This window comes from Adelges cooleyi, unplaced genomic scaffold (assembly GCF_023614345.1).
Source record: "Adelges cooleyi isolate 19-005CV unplaced genomic scaffold, UGA_ACOO_1.1 ACOO_flye_CR_arks_rails_tigmint_CR_PRNA_108, whole genome shotgun sequence".
In the NCBI taxonomy this organism is placed as follows: domain Eukaryota; kingdom Metazoa; phylum Arthropoda; class Insecta; order Hemiptera; family Adelgidae; genus Adelges; species Adelges cooleyi.
Genome location: NW_026095761.1, coordinates 8,641,646 through 8,658,587, shown reverse-complemented (window position 1 = coordinate 8,658,587; position 16,942 = coordinate 8,641,646). Strand labels below are relative to the sequence as shown.

Genomic DNA, 16,942 nt, shown 5'->3' with positions numbered 1-16,942 from the left:
TTTTTTCCAATTGCAAAAATGATCATAATATAGTAGTTGTTCATTTACAATGAATATTATAATATCAAAATGTCTCTTTTTTATCATTTTAAAAAGTTGGTAAATCCAGGGGAAAGACTTGCAGGATGTCCATGCAAAAATGACTGGACAATAATAATGTGTTTTAATACTCTATAACTTTAAAAAATATAAATAGTTTAATGAATGTTGTTAATGCATAAGCCAAATGCCAAACAGAATTTTCGCTAAGAGTTTACTACTCTTAATATGTTTTACTTGAAAAGTTTCTACTTATTTTATGTAATTATGCATACCACTCGCACCGAATAAAGCGTTTAATTTGTTATATTTTAACCAGTCTAGTGCTGCTTTTCATCAGAAACACTAAAGCTTAATGACCCTTAGAAAATTACAACAATCAAAAATTAAATCATTTATTTTTGTGTAAACAACATTTTATTACAACTGAATAAATCATATTATAATAGTTTTATAATGAAATAAATAATATTTACTAAATATAAACTAAATTTTGTTGTATTTAGATAATTTATTTGTGGTACAGCCTGATTAATAATACATTGTCATTTATAATGTTTATGTATATGTATATGTAATTCAAGGCTATATGAATAGTAGTAATATAATTTATAAATAGAGTCCGTCGTAGTAAATTATAATTAATGTATATGCATCAATTTATATTAGGAACTTTTTAATGTCTGTAATTAATATTTGTATAGCATATATTTGTATTTTGAAAATATTTAATATCACAAACTCATTAAGGCCTATGCTTTTTATATTTATTTGTTCAAAAAGAACTGTTTGTCGATAACAAAAACCAAATCATCCAATTTGATTGTGCCGGTGGTGTCGTTGATAATGCCCAGCGATTTAATTAAATCGTTCTGGAATATTATTAAAAATAAATATAATCAATACATTTTTTTTTTAACTTATGGAAAAATTACCTCTGCCGAAGTGCCAATACATTTTAAAAATTGGTCGTATTCTTCTTTTGAAATATCACCACTTTGATCTTTGTCCACTACCTGTATGGGGGAAAAAAATTGTCAAGGTATATCATTTCTAAATTGTTAAACTCAAAATAATGCCTGTGCATGTATACTCGTAAATATTATTATAGAAAATAACATTTACGAAGTGATTTTAATTTAAATGGCGAATTACTTTAAATAAATATGGTAAAAGTTGTACGACGTCGTTCTTTAGTTCTTCGTTTCGCTTAACGTATTGAATATAACTTAAGTATTTTTCCACAGTGACGTAATTAAACGGATCGATGCATCCCCAATGTTTATGCCACAAGGTCTGTAACAATGTAATTTTAAAGGTATAGATTAAACTGAAATCGGTTAATATTCTAGTTTTAGATTCCCTAAAATTTGGAAAATGGTAAATAAATGTTAGCGAAACTTAAGTGTGTATGCTGGATTAAATGTATGCAAATATAAGAATAAGAAATATTATAATTTGTGCTTTTTAATAACGACCAATTCACTGTACTATATAAATTCGAATATTTGCATACTTCAATTACGTTGCTGAACTTCACGCTCTGTTCCTTCGTCATGTTATTGATTGTTGCAAATCTCTCTGTGAGTTTAACCAGGTCTTCCAACGAAACAACTCCGTCTTTGTTTATATCCATCAACTCGTGATAAGCTCTTAACTTTGATTCCCACTCGCTGTCCGGTTCCTAAGTATATATTGTGTTAGGGTAAATTATATATTAAGGTTACGCATTACTACAACTTATATAATTGTACATAACAAAATTACAAAAGTATGCTTATAACAACACGTTTCAATAAGCTATTGACGATTTTTTTGTTATTTTTTAGTTTTAAGTTTTTTTTATTAACAAGTTGTTAACGTTGATTTATACATACATATAAGGGTGGTAAAAAACTATAATTTGCTTTTATATTTTTCCCCTAGCTTCTATAGTCCATTTAGGGCCTTCGCTGCTTCTACTATTTGATGCCATCTATCTCTATCTACACTATCTTCTAATTTTAATCCTAGTGCACATTTTTCGGGGTCTGATTTGACTATGTCTATCCACCTCTGCCTAGGTCGTCCTCTAGGTATTTTCCCATTTATAGTGCTTGAATTACATCTTCTATTATACCATTGGATCTCAATGCTTAGCTCGCCCATTCCAAGCGTTTGTCTCTTATAAATGACTTGATATTGGGCTTTGGGTACAAAGTATACAATTCTGCATTAAATTCTTTCTCGTTAAGATGTTAAGAACACTGAAATTCTAAGATTTTTTATTCTGGTTTTAATTTAGAGATTAGAATTTTTGGCATAATTAGCGCAAATGAGTACAAATTAATAAATAAAAAAATCTTTAAAGTATTTACTAGAAAAAAAGTTATTTCATCTGTCATATCTTTATGAAACATCCTGTATATATTTTTCCAAAAGCCATACTATATGAAAAATTAACTTGTTCTATACTTAGATACTTAATTATTTAACTTCATAATTGACATACCATTGCATTACACCGCGTACGATGCTCGTTCTCAAATAATTTTCTGCTCACCACAAATCTATTTCCACCGTTGGAATGAACATATTTATTGCAGCTATTGACAAAAGCAGGTTTCTGAAAACAAATTAATTAAACATTTATAAACACGAAGTAGGTATATTAAGCATATGTACAATACTGGTGATTCTTTTAACGCTCTACATTAGTGTTCTGTTAAAATAATTAATATTTCGTAGTTTTTCTTTTTGAAAACAATTTTGTTTATGCTATATTACAATATATGACAATATTCAAATTTTTAACTTTTTTTGTATTTTTTAAAGCTTTATCAAGTTTTAAAACTAAATGGTAATGTACATATTTTATAATTTATTTAATTTTTTATTTTTGTAAACATTTGAATACAGTGATCTCAATTTTCTAATAAATCGATTAAAAACACCCCCCCCCCCTCCCCTAAAATAATTGTTATTAATTTTTGATTTTCAAATAGCTTTTAAATTTGTTAATACAAGAAAATATTCTAATACAAAAATCAATAATAAGCTAACATTTTCTTTTCAAATTTTTAGTTTTTTAAAAAAGATAAATTTTTTTTTATTTTGCATATTATGGCATAAATGTCCGGGAATAGACCAGAAAGTCTAGTTCGGATGCCTGCTTGGCAGAATAGGCTGCCGTCTAATGGCGAATCGGCTACTCCGTCCCACAAAAAGATTAATGAACACTGAAGAATAAAAGTACATTTTTTTTTGTATTATTTAAAATGTATTCGACTTGAAAAATTATTGTTTAGAACTGGTTATTGGCCAATTTCAGCTAAAGGGAAATTAATAGATCCCTTTAAATGTCTATTATGATTTCGTCCGTTTTAATTGGTTTTATATATATTTTTACTAAAAGCCCATAAAAACACACTATTTTATAAAAATTCAATAATTTCCCAACTTAGCGTTTAAGCTAGTAAATAGAATTGTTAGATAATTAATGTAGTATAGGTATTAATTATTATGGATTAGTGTTCTTATTTCTTACCATTTTCAAAATACACCTGAACATAATGCTGGATATGGAGTTTGTGTTTAACTTAACTGACGAACAAATTATACACTGATTATTAAATATTATAAGAATTATTATCATTTATCACAGAACAAATGAAGAAATTAACGTTTTTTTCTTCTTTTATAGAGTCAAAATCATTAGAACCGACAATCGACCTTACTCCTTAGTAAAATTGACGTAGGTAAATCGGTAACAGTATTTTATAAAATGACCGAGATAAACGAATCTTTTGTCAAAGCAAAATGATATACATAATATTTATTATAATGAAATGCATGCGTGATTATAAACAATATACACAATATTTATCAACATAAACATTTCAAAGTGCAACATTTCAAAAGACAATGCGCATTTAGGGACTATTATAGTATTATATATTTTTATAAACGTACCTAATAAATATTTTTTTAAGTAATGACGGTGATAGTCGGTGACAAATTGAATCTCTATTATCGTTTTTAACATTGAGAACGTGACTACTAGCAAATATACCATTTAAATTTATATTTTTTAAATCCTTCAGGCAGGGGCGGGGTTTAGCATTCACCAAGGGGGGAACCTAATTGAGGTTCAAGAATTTACCTAGCTGTATTTTAAATCCAAAATCCAACAATAAAAAAATAGCTTGAAACCTAAGTATTCAAAAATCCATAAATATTAAATAACCATATTCTTCAATGACGATATTTTATAATAATTATTGATATATCATAATACTTGCCTTAAAAAAATAGCTTAGTCCCAAGGGGAGGGGCTACTCGCCCCTTAGCCACCCCCTTAAACCCGCCACTGCCTTCAGGATTTATCAAGATAATAATATGTCGTCGTGTGATTTTCGTCATTGTAATACTTGTGTCTAAATTACAGTTGTTAGGTTAATTATAGGCCTTTTGACCCGAATAAAGAATCTTGTCAATATTTGGTTGTTAAATTAATAAAAATGATTAAAATAATGTTTTCCTCGGTTAAATCATATTTTAATAGTACAAGTTATTCAGTAAAACAATATTAAGACGACTTTGCGAAGTTTGAGTTACGTGTAGTTGTTTGTTCTATGATTGTCTTGAGTCTTGACCGTCTCATTTTCAGCTCTCACCTGGGTTGGTGTTAGTATTATCAAATATCCCTAGTATATTAGTAAAATATAGTGTGTAGTTAATATACAATACATATTTTATGTAACAAAAACATGTTATACTGTAAAGCAATTCGTTTGTAACAACAATTTCGTATTAAAATAAAATACATTTAGAATATAAACTATAATATACATACACAATTGGCTATTGATGAACCAGTCGACAGATTGATGAAAAAACTACAAAGTCAAACATTTAACTGTAATTAATTTCAGTATAAACTACTAAAGTTGATAACCGCCTGTATGAATGAACGTTATACTATTTTCTTTTTTATTTGGTACTTACCTAAATTAAACTTATGTTGCTTGTCGAATAGATCAATCATCGGGAGTTGTTAATCGTACTTACTCCTCCCCCCATTCATCAATGATTTAATATTTTAGAGGCAAAGGGTTATAATTGATTTGATTATATTATTGGACATTCAATTCAATTTTTCCCAACATTCTCTATTTTTAATCTACGTTTAAATTTGAAAACATTTTCAGGGTAATAATATTGTCACCTTTTGTCGGCACCACAAGAGTAGACGTCAAGGAAACGTCGACGTTATGTAATTGCTTTGTTGATTGTGAGGTATTGTGTCTTGTTTTTTCTAAAAGCGTTTAAGTAAATATTTGTTTGTGTTTCGAAACACATAATTTTACTGTAATAGCAAAACCTTGCAGTATCTATACTATAATATACGTGATCAAATTAACGTAAAACGTATTTCTCTTAAGATAAATGCCATTAATTTTTAGTTTTACTTTTTGGAGATACTTTAGTTTACCAACGTTAATCGTTATTTTACATTATAGACAATATTAATAGTTTTAACTTTTTTCAGGTTTGTATCAACATTTGAAACTTAAATGGTTACGTGGTATGTATATATTAAATTAAGAATAATTTGCCGAACATTTTGACTGGTCGATAACCAGTTTTCGAAAATTTAGGACAGGAGATAGGTAGAGTATGGTTGAGTACCTCGCGCAAATAAAAATATTACTACACTCCATCCTTCCTCCGTACTATATTTAAAACTTAAATACCTAACTTTAATAGTATTTATCCAGAACTGGTTATCCATCAGTCAACATTTTCAGTAAATTATTCTTAATTTAAAGCGATCATTAAATATGTACGGTACCGTTTAAAAATCTCAAGTTCACAGAGTCTTAATATATAAGGTTGGGGTTGTTACTAGAAATATATAAAAATTATTGACTATATAACATTTTAAATAGGTACATATGATTTCATATTAATTATAGAAATCGAGCTTCAGAGGCAACAGCCTATTTAAAATTAAAATTATCATAATTATTAAGCCTAAAAGCGCGCACATATTATGACAAACAAAATTTCGATTTCCTCAGATTTTTCACCATTTACTACCGTTGTCGGATTTCAAAAATTGTATTGTATTTCAAAGTGTACGTATAGCAAACGAATAACAATAGACCTCCCCTAAAATTAGCGATTTGGGGATTGAAAAAGTGTGACCCAACCTGACCTGCTTACTAGTATTTTCTATTATATTTTAATTATTTATATTCATTTTTATACGTATAATAACGTTATTTGTAATTTATTTGCATACAAATTAAATTTTATAAATGTTATTTAAATATTATCTTTTTTTTCAATTAGTACGTTAATCGATTTATTTTAGTTATTTTTCATTATTCAAATATTCAATTACATTTTACCAAACTCTATACATCTTACTGACCTAAATAATTATCAAAAAACCATTAAGGTATTGATTTTAATATAGTGTTATTAATTATTGTTATAGTAATTAGTATACTATTGTAAATATATTAATGATCCATGATAGATGTGCTTTATTAAAAATGTGACTCTAGTAAAAAATACATATTTTAACGTAAGTTAACTGTTTTACATGCGAGTGTGAATATTTGTGTTAAACCCACAAAACTTACATTATTATTACTCATTTAGAAAACTAATATAGAATAACACGTTTTTAGTGATTAACTACATATTCTCTTAAAAAAAAAAAAATGTGTGTAGTAGTGAATGCCATACTTCGAAGGGCTGTAAAGTAACAAATTAGAGAACTCAAATTGGTATCTCATCCTTTTTTCCAACTATATTTTATATTTAATTTTACATAAATTAACGCATATTTATAATTAAGCATGATTTTAAATCTTTCATTTTTAGCTAACATATACTTTTACTCAATAAGCTCCCAATGAAAGTCCTATCAAAGATTCCTTATTTGAATGCAATATGACTATTTGTTTACTTTAGTTTTCATAGGTTAAAAATTAAAATAATATAAAAATCAAAGCACCCTGTTACGTTAGTAAATTAAATTGAACGTACATTAAATTTTTTAATATGTCATGCTCAGCTTTGTGTATTGGTATCCTGGAAGATTCTCAACTTTTTTAAATACAAATACTTTCAAAGCAGTTTAAAGTTTTCCTTTTTAATTCTCGACATTAAAACTATTGTACCTACTTCTAAATTTAAAAGCATACACAATTTAATACTATTACTATAGATATAGGTTCACTGCAAAAATAACAATAAAACAATTTTTTGGTATTTTTAATAAAAAAATGTAATATTGTATAAATTTTTAAAAATATATAAGTTTAACAGTCTAAATATGTCCAAAACAAAAAATGGCTATTTCGACTAGCCTTATGTATTTCATAATTAAACAAAATATGTTGTAAAATTACAAGCATTATAGATTTGTTACAATAAAAAGTTTAAATATCTCAATTTGTGAATAAAAATAATAAATACAAATTATAATTATAATTTTGCTATAGTGAAATATAGGTATAATAATATAAAATAATGTATAAATATTTTTAATGAGATTGTCTTATTTAATAAAATGTATAACAAAAATAACTCGATGGTAAGGTCATCAGCATAATTACTATATTATATAATACAAAAATATGCATACTATATAAATTTGTGCATATTTTTATAAAAACGTTAATACAACTAAAGCTCATAACAAATTCATAAAATATAGTATAAAAATAATTTTTTTTTGGTTTTTTTAAACTCATAAAAGTTGATGATCATAATTGAATAATAAACAAGTTAAAAAAATCCAATAGCAGTTTAGTTATAAACTACAGTTATAAGAATAAGAATAAAAAAATATAGCTCGTTTGGTAGATATTTAATTAAAAACCTATATATATATATATGTATATTTATATATGTATATATTATTATAAAAACTAATTTGATAATCAATGAAATCAACACATAACAAGACAATATCTTACTTAATTTTAATATTTATAATCAAACTATTCAATAAATGACATATACATGTTTATTAAAAATGTCTTTTGAGTGTCAATGGAAAATAGACAATATTTAAAGGCACAAATGTTTCAAGTGTTTTTTTTTCTATGGATATGTATAATTTAATTAATTTTATCACAAACTTTTAACTTAATAATTAAATTATATTAAACATTAGTATTGTAAATACTAAAAAAAACTCAAATAAATCTGAATACATATGTAAAAAAACTGTTTTTAAATATTTTTTTCTGTAAGAAATAATTCATATTAACCAAATTATTGTTTTTAGTGTGTATATATAAATTGTTAATGTTATTATCAAATCAACTAAAGTAATATTTTATTGTTATAAAATATAATATTTATACTTAATGGTTGTCGATAACAAAATAATATACAGTAACAAGTAGAAACAAAAAAATTATTTTATACAGTATTTACTTAAAAAAAAGTAATGAATAATTAATTTTATTACTACTAAATAAAAATGGAAAAATAGAAAAAGTTGTCGTAGCTATAAATTAAATTTTAACTGCAAAACAAAAAAAAATAATCCTATATAATATATACATATATTTTTTATTTGTGGCAAAAAATAAAATATCATAACAATTAAGTTGTTCAACAACATGGCAATTGAGGTAATTTTTTATTATTGTTTATTTCGTTAGTCTTTAAGAAACAGTGTCGCACCTAAATATTTTTTATTTCAACATGAAAGCCCTTAATTTTGCGAGTTAATAAAAAAATGCTCTAATTGACCTATAAGATATGTTATTGTTAATGGCAACACAGATCACCAATTCAGTTAATTATTACTAATGCTTTTCTTAAAATATTTACTTATTCAATAGGTACCAACATATGGTTGTTATTTTTCAATTGAGCACCTTTTTTTATTCACTATTGATTTTTTTTACCTAATTTACCATGTTCTGCCCAAGTCGTCTTTCTTGTTCTGCTCGTTTTCTGCTCATGGACAAAGCCGCCGTTTTCAAAAAATCTACAGTCTTGTAAGGATATGCGCCGTCAATCATTGAATAGTCGTGCATGGAAACCAACGTAAAATGACCTCCGACATTACAAGTTTTCTTTTTTGTTGTGGTTTTAGCAACTGATCTATTACCCGCGGAGTATGGTTTATCACACGATTCAAATTCAAGATCTAAGTATTGGATGTCGTTGAAGCGACTTGCTTCAGCAAGATAACGTGAATTTGGTGATATCTTATTTATCTGATATGACGTTACCTTTGAATAAAAAATATATGATATTAATAATATAATGCTTAAAAGAATATGTTAAAAAATAAAAATATTTATATAATACATTTTTTTCACTGAACTCATTCCTAAGCAAAATATAAAGATGTGTTCATTTTGTTGTCAAACGTGAACAAATTTGACACATTTATTTAACATTCTCTACGAAAAAAATGTATATTTTGTTAAGATGTTTTGTAAACATTTAAAAAAAATATATGTTTAGGATTAAATTAATATACTAAAAGTTTTATTAAAATATTGTCTCATATAGTTGCATATTATTTTTAATATTTTTGAAACAATGTTCCAAATGTATTCGTTTATTTTGGCAATGAACGTGAGCGCGAACGAGTAGATGTTTTTAGTAAACATTTTAAACACTGTTAATAAACATATTAGGGTGGGCCTTATTCATATGGGTGTTCTTTTTTCACTTACCTTCTTAAGTAGTTCCAATATGTATAAAAATAAAGTAAAAACAATTTAATGTCGTGTGGTTAAGATTAACTCATGCTTGCCAACCATTTAAGTTCTAGAACGCGTATTTGTTCAAAAACCATATTTTTTTTTTTTTTTAGTTATTGGTTAATATTTCACTATAACTGTCTTGTATAAAAACATGTAAAAATATTATTTATAAAGAATTTAATTTATTAACAACTTTTGTTCTATACATTTATTTGATAAACATAATTTTTTCTGAGCTTATTCATTTTAAAGCATTAGAACGTGATATTATGCTTTGCAGGTGTCACATTTATGAAATTATACTTAGAAGTACATTTAAAGCAAACTTTCTAGTTACGTCTGGTCTGTACTTCTAATTTGTTTGTTTATTAAAGCATGTTTTTGTGCACCAATTGCTTTTTAAGTTTCTTTTCAAGGCTTTTTAATAGTTGGTTGGCAAATGCCTATTTTATCTTATTTTTTTTATAATCGATGAGACTTTTAAAAAACTATGAACCTTCAAATAGAGATAAAGAATCTGCTTTAATAAACAAACAAACTAAAACAAATTAAGTTCCCTTGTTTTTTTTTAGTTTTTAAATTGCTTAAGAAAGATAAATATTAAATATGTTTCATGAATATATATTCAATATATATGGCTTTGGACATCCAACGAACATGGTCATGCTTTAGCTCCCATGAAAATACATGAATTTTCTATGTTCATGTTGAAAGTAAAAGGCTATTTATTTTTTCTGCATAAAAAATACGCCTAATCAAATAATAACCAAATTTTGAAAATAAATTTTCCACGACCAGACATAACTCAGTTAACTTCAAATGTACCTCTAAGTATAATTTCATAAATGTGACTATTGAAAGGCATAAGGCATCTAGTGCATTATAATCAATAAGTATAAGTTAAGGAAATATTATATTTATCAAATAAATGTATAGAACAAAAGTTGTTATAAATTTAATTTTCTATAAATAATATTGTATTTATGTTTTTAAAAAAAGCGATTATAACGAAACAAACAAAATACTAAAAAAAACATGATTACTTGAACAAAAACGTGTTGTGGAATGTAAAGGGCTAGGGGGGCACAGGTTAAACTTAATTAATTGTTCTTAAATTTTGTACAAATTATTTCTATGCATAGTAAAACCACTTAACGGGTAAGACTGAAAAAAAATTGAAAAATAAAGGCCACTCTAAAACATAAATATATATTAACACTAATTACTCTATACTTTCAAGTTAAAAATTTAAGATTAACAAATAATCACCTTATCTGATGCTAGTCGATCATCAGATGCCGAATGTCTTCTATGAATTCGACTGAGAGGTTCAAAATTTGTAGGAACAGTGTTGGGTCCCTTTCGTAACTTCTGACGACTCAAACTTCCAGTCGGTGGTGCAGCCAGTTTAAGAGAACTCGCTGTGTCTAAATGATGTTTCATATTTTAATAAAAGTCCAAAGGTTATTATGAAATATAAAATGTATCTTTGATTATGTTGATATATTATTTAACTAAAAAACGGTATACACTTACCGTAGTGCATATCTGTTGATTTTCTTATTTGGGTGGGTTTCAGCCTTCGGTTAACAATAGGTGGATTTGCCAAAGGAGTCAACGGTGAAAGTTCGGCTGATGTATCAGAAAATTTTCTACCCGGTTTCAACTGACGATTTACAGCAGGTGGCGTTTCGACTAATGAAGCCGAACTTATGTTGGCAATTGCAGATGGTGAATTAATTGAGCTCGGAGATTCAGACTCCACGGTTTTTCCTTCTTCAATTTTTGTCCCACAGTCTTCTTCAACAAAATCATACGTAAATATATTACCAGATACTTGACCCGGTGCTGCATTGGTGTAGCAATGTCTGCGATGAGTTCTAGGTTGTGCTTGTGGTGGAGTCATCTGATGAGACCTAGGAAAGTCGTAAGTCTCGTCACTCGCCATTGGTTCGATAGATTTATCAGTTTTGGTCGATGTTTCTAACAAGTGAGACGGTTTTGGTGGTCTCGGAGGTGCGGCAAGTTGTCCTTCTGGTATTACTTTAGTAAACCTTCGATTAGCTGCAATTGGCAAGTCTGGTGAGTTTTGAGATAAGCGTGGGAAAGTTTGCCAGTTAACTGAAGGGCGAATTATAGTACACCCGCTAATAGATTCATCGTCTGTAAAAACCGATTCTGATCCGGGACTTGGCGGAGGTGATTCTGAAAAGCGAGGAGTAGGTCTTATGCGACGTGGCAGGTCATAAGACTCTTCTAAAGTGGTACGAGGGAGAATTGGTAGAAGGGGTTTTCCAGAAATACATTCACTTATGGGAATATAATGGCTCGATGATGTGCTAGTGGGTGAATCGGGCGAGGAATGCTCTTCGTCTTGTTCCTCAACACTCAAAGGGAACGGTCTACAAACGCTACTGACAGAACACTCAAAATCTAAAAGTAATTATTAAAATTGGTTATTGTGATTCAATTATACAATTGAAGAGTTAAACTTTGATAACAGTGTTACATATACCTGCATTCTCGTCAACTGTAAATGGTTTTAGTCCACAGACGTGACACACAAAATCCACCCATTTGTTCATATCATCTTCAGACTCGGCGGCTAAATAATACGTCCTTTTTGGCGTTTTTATATCAAACATGTAATGGTATTTAGATTTACGATCCTCAAACCTTAACCCAGCATCAACCTAAAATAAATTATAGGTTAAACATGTAATGAGAAAAATAAATTTTTTTCCTTAAAAATCACCTATGTTCATTTTATTTTGTGTTTTTAGATAAAAATAATATACAATTAAAATTCTTCTGTCGTATAAAAGAATACTAGATAATTCAAACATAAGTGTTTTGAGAAAAAAAGCAATTAAAATTAATTATTATTTTAGTTAATAATATCAAATTATGATATTAACATTTAATGTAAGGTTATACATTATTATTTGGTTATTATGTAGGAAAATTGTTAACTTTTAATTTAATACCAATATTTTGAAAATAACCAAAATTAGAGTTATTTAATTTTTTATGTAAAATTGTTGAATTATACACCAACATATGTTATATATTTTTTTTAACACTGTTAGATTTGTGTAACAACTTTTGTTAATAAATAACGCTACACTGCATGTAATAAGAGAAGCTATTTGTGCAGAAAATAAGATGCGGCCTGTGCAATTGACAATAATATATTTTGGTTTGATCTTCTAATTGTACGTTTAATAGCAATATTGATAGTTAATACTTATATTTAAAGTTATTTTCTATATTAAGGGGATTGTGAGCGGAATTTCCTGTCTTTGACTACTAACGAGCCAAATACAAATTTAGACTTATTTTTGTACATCATACTCATCCGTCTACTGACGACAATATTGCAAAAGTATGTAACTAAAATTTGTATCCATAAGAATTCATAAAATAAACAACAATATATACTTGTTCACACTGATCCAAATCTATTCGTCCTTTCATTTTTCTGCGACTTTTATCCGTGTAATATGCAAGAAAATATTGTCCAGGTAATTCACCAGAGTGACGAAGTACAAACCATCTTCTACGCCATTTCTAAAACACAAAAAATATACATTAGAGTTATAGAAACTGTAATCTTAACAAAATGATTATACTTTTAGGTATAATATAGCAAATGTAAACTATAGTTACATATGCATACACAATCATTCACATTTACCTAACTAATGTTAATACAATTTGATAACTGATATTATTCTTCACGATAAAAATTTTACCAATCAAACTTCACCACTAATATTATCTCATAATTATACAAATATTTTAATTGATATCTAAATGGAAATGTAAAATATGAAACTACTCAAAATGTCAAGTACAAAGGAAACAAATATGAAAACTAAATTGTCCACACCCAAAAAGTCGAGATATGAATTTTAAAAATGTATTTATACTTTATTTTAGTTACAAAAATTTAAGTTTTACACTTGACAAGTACGCAAGTTGTTAATACTCAACAAGTATGTGAGTTGTTCACACTCAACAACAATTTGCTTCAGTTTACAGAATTTTTTTTTTTTAAACGTTGGTAATTGTTAATAGGTAGTACTTATTCAAAAGTTTTGATTAGTTTTACAAAGGTTTATACATTTATATACAACAAAATATCTACAATGTTCTCGCGAATCATTAAGACTTTAAAATTGTAAAAAAAGACAACTGTAGCGGAAAATAATTTACTATGAATAAATTTTATTTTATTAACACAATAGACAAATATTATTTACCAAACATTAGTAGAAAACACTCACCAATTTCACACTGACTGCTTTAAGTACCCTTTTGGCAGGAGGTGATTTCGTTAGCCATCCTTCGTGTACGATTTCTAGGTTTTCGGAAGACATGGTCGAACAGACCACTAAAGTTTAGTTACATTCGTTATTCACAACTGGATTTTCACGCAGAGAACGCAAATTCCAAAAAAAAAAAAAAATTATAATTATATTAAAATAATAATAAAGAAAAAAAACACTTCTAGGAAATTTCTGACGGTATCAATGTTAGTGTTGGTCTTGAACAAGTAGTGAACTACAGTGTAGACGAGTCAGCTGACTAGAGATAACAATAGTTTAAGGTTGGTGACATTGCGCTGATGGTGTATTCATAGCATATACTGTTTAGTCTATACACTATACATAATATCTATGGCTTATGGCTTAACAAATAATAAGAGTCAAGGGATGAGAATCCCTCAACAAGAAATAATTTCTTGACAATTCTCATTTCTCTAGTCTAAACTATTTATTATCTTGTAATGATATTTTGGTATTGTATTGTATCATTAAATAACTACAATTCGTAAAATAAAATAAAATATTTTTCTAATTTTTTTTAATAACATTAACATTATTTGCTGTGGTTTCTGAAGTACATATACTTAAGTCAGAGTTCCAAACTTTCGATCTATAGTAAAATGGAAAATGACAAAATTTTGGAATCGGCTTTAGAAATTGAACAGAGATTTATTGCATTTTATGAGGTAATTAAAAAAATGTTAACTTCTTTGATGCGTTTACTCACATAATAAGTTACTACAAAAAAACTGTATTTCCATTTGTTAATATGTCAATATTTTAAGAATTTTCGAAATTGATAATGTATAGTTTACATAAATTAAACTCATACAGTTTTTCTATATCCACCAATAAAAATTTGCTTGGATAACTTCTATATATTTAATTAAACAAAACATAAATGAATAATAATAATAAATAAATTGGGTAAAAAAATAAAATTCTTATATAGACACATTAATGTAAAGAAAACAATTAATAACAATTGATGTTTTATATGTATCATACAAATCAAAATAATGTTCTTTACTGTACGTTAACAGTTCAGAAAAGATATAATTAAAAGTTCAGACATATCTAGTTATAATGTGCAAAACAAGAAACAAAAGTTACAGCAATTAAGAATAGAATTGAACAAATTATACGAAAAACAAATGCAGTTGGATAAATTAAATATGCCAGACACTGATTTAATAAGCTCAATGAATGATAATATAAGTATGTATAAAGGTTTTATTGGTTGTTTTTTAATTGTATAGTTTATTTTTTGGTTTCTGCAAATTTTTTTAATGTAAAAATAAAACATATATACTTATATGATGACAACTATAACAGGGAATGAATATTTTATTAATTTATAAAAAAAAAATTATTTGTATGTATCATTAACATGTTCAAATATGCTTATGTTTAGAATATTATATTTTTTTGAAAGTTCATTTGGATACATTGAATCAAGTAAGTTATAACTACTTCATTAACAAGTATTTTACTAGAATATTAATATAATCTATTTAATTGCTTATGAAATATTATATTTTAGCGCAAATGGTTATTAAGTCAGCATACTTTAGAAGAAGTATTAGACCTAGAAGGTAAAGCGAAAATTATTTTATTTATAATAAAACTTAATCTTTTCTTCAATGTTTTACAATGACGGTTTTTAAAAAATAAAATAGTTTGTGTCTGGACTTACATAAGCTGCCTAGTTTCTACACGTAACATGTAAATAAATCATTAATTGCACCTAAAAGGTACTTTATAAGGTCAATAGTTAAAAAATGTAACCTTCATTTTACAAAATTAAAAAAAAAACCCCTAAAAATAAATAAGTAATTTTTCAACTTATAATTATGACACTATCAATTGTGGCAAGAAATGTGGAAAGGTGACACCTTTTTTAATTTAATACAAAAATCAATTCTACACCATTCTTTATTATTTTTTTTTTTTTAATGCAAAATACCATATAATAATGTAATTCAAATAAAAACAGCTTACCTTTTTATTTCACCAATAAATAGTTGTTTTTTTCTCTCTTTAGTTGATAGATTAGGTTAAGTTCTCTGTACACTATTTAAATGCATTGACTCGACTGCAAACTAAATCTGCTATTGTTTAATGCTATTATTGGGTTTAAAATTACAATTCAACAATATTTTTGTTTAGAGGATACATTGAAAAGAAAATTGGATGAAGTTTCAGAATTTTTCCTTGTTAATCTTTCTGAAATTGATGACGAAATAAAAAATGAACAGATAATCAGAACTCAACTGCATGAAATACAGTCAAAAAAGGTAAATTTTAATGGTCTCATTAAATGTAAATTTTTATATTTTAGTACTATATATTATTACTGCTGTTTATAAGAAATGTTTAATTCGTTTTGCATTTAACCTTTAGTTAAAAAAAATGACAAATGAATATCAAAGTGCTATTAAAAAACTGAAGATTGAACATATTTTGATGGAAAGACAATTAAAAGCATATAATTATATCTCTTAATGTATAGATATTCATTACTATTGTAGATACATTTTAAAAAGTCGAGGCCATGTTATTTTTCTTTAAAAAATATTTGATTTATATAATTAATAACACCTTAAATGTATTTTTATTTTTAATAACCTTTATCATAAAATGTTATACTGACAAAATACCTTAAATGTAATAGTGTTATATGGACATTACTATTTATAAAATAAATTATTTATGTATTAGGTATGTTTCAAGTGTGTTTTAATTTAAGCATATTTAATCAATAGTTTCGAAACTATAATCAGGTGCACGTGGATTCAGATTTGCGTAATACATTTTTAAATATTATACATACATCTA

General features: G+C 26.6%; 3 protein-coding genes across 3 annotated transcripts; 1 reads left to right on the top strand and 2 right to left on the bottom strand.

Annotated features, from left to right (window-relative positions):
• Positions 1-798: 798 nt before the first annotated feature.
• LOC126846611 (sarcoplasmic calcium-binding protein) lies at positions 799-3,656 on the bottom strand. The gene is made up of 6 exons (XM_050586259.1): positions 3,566-3,656; positions 2,531-2,644; positions 1,556-1,723; positions 1,195-1,335; positions 975-1,055; positions 799-911 (listed from the first exon to the last, which is right to left on the bottom strand). Exons 1-6 carry the CDS (start codon positions 3,587-3,589, stop codon positions 807-809), a joined length of 633 nt encoding a protein of 210 aa, XP_050442216.1. The 5' UTR covers positions 3,590-3,656; the 3' UTR covers positions 799-806.
• Positions 3,657-8,400: 4,744 nt separating this feature from the next.
• LOC126840257 (protein daughter of sevenless) lies at positions 8,401-14,267 on the bottom strand. Its single transcript, XM_050575889.1, has 6 exons — positions 14,063-14,267; positions 13,215-13,343; positions 12,289-12,466; positions 11,310-12,206; positions 11,043-11,200; positions 8,401-9,290 (listed from the first exon to the last, which is right to left on the bottom strand). Exons 1-6 carry the CDS (start codon positions 14,153-14,155, stop codon positions 8,961-8,963), a joined length of 1,785 nt encoding a protein of 594 aa, XP_050431846.1. The 5' UTR covers positions 14,156-14,267; the 3' UTR covers positions 8,401-8,960.
• A 203-nt stretch (positions 14,268-14,470) lies between these two features.
• Positions 14,471-16,651, top strand: LOC126846198 (uncharacterized). The gene is made up of 6 exons (XM_050585445.1): positions 14,471-14,790; positions 15,148-15,322; positions 15,519-15,562; positions 15,648-15,699; positions 16,274-16,401; positions 16,508-16,651. The coding sequence occupies exons 1-6, from the start codon at positions 14,725-14,727 to the stop codon at positions 16,607-16,609; spliced, it is 567 nt and encodes a 188-aa protein (XP_050441402.1). The 5' UTR covers positions 14,471-14,724; the 3' UTR covers positions 16,610-16,651.
• The last annotated feature ends 291 nt before the right edge of the window (positions 16,652-16,942 follow it).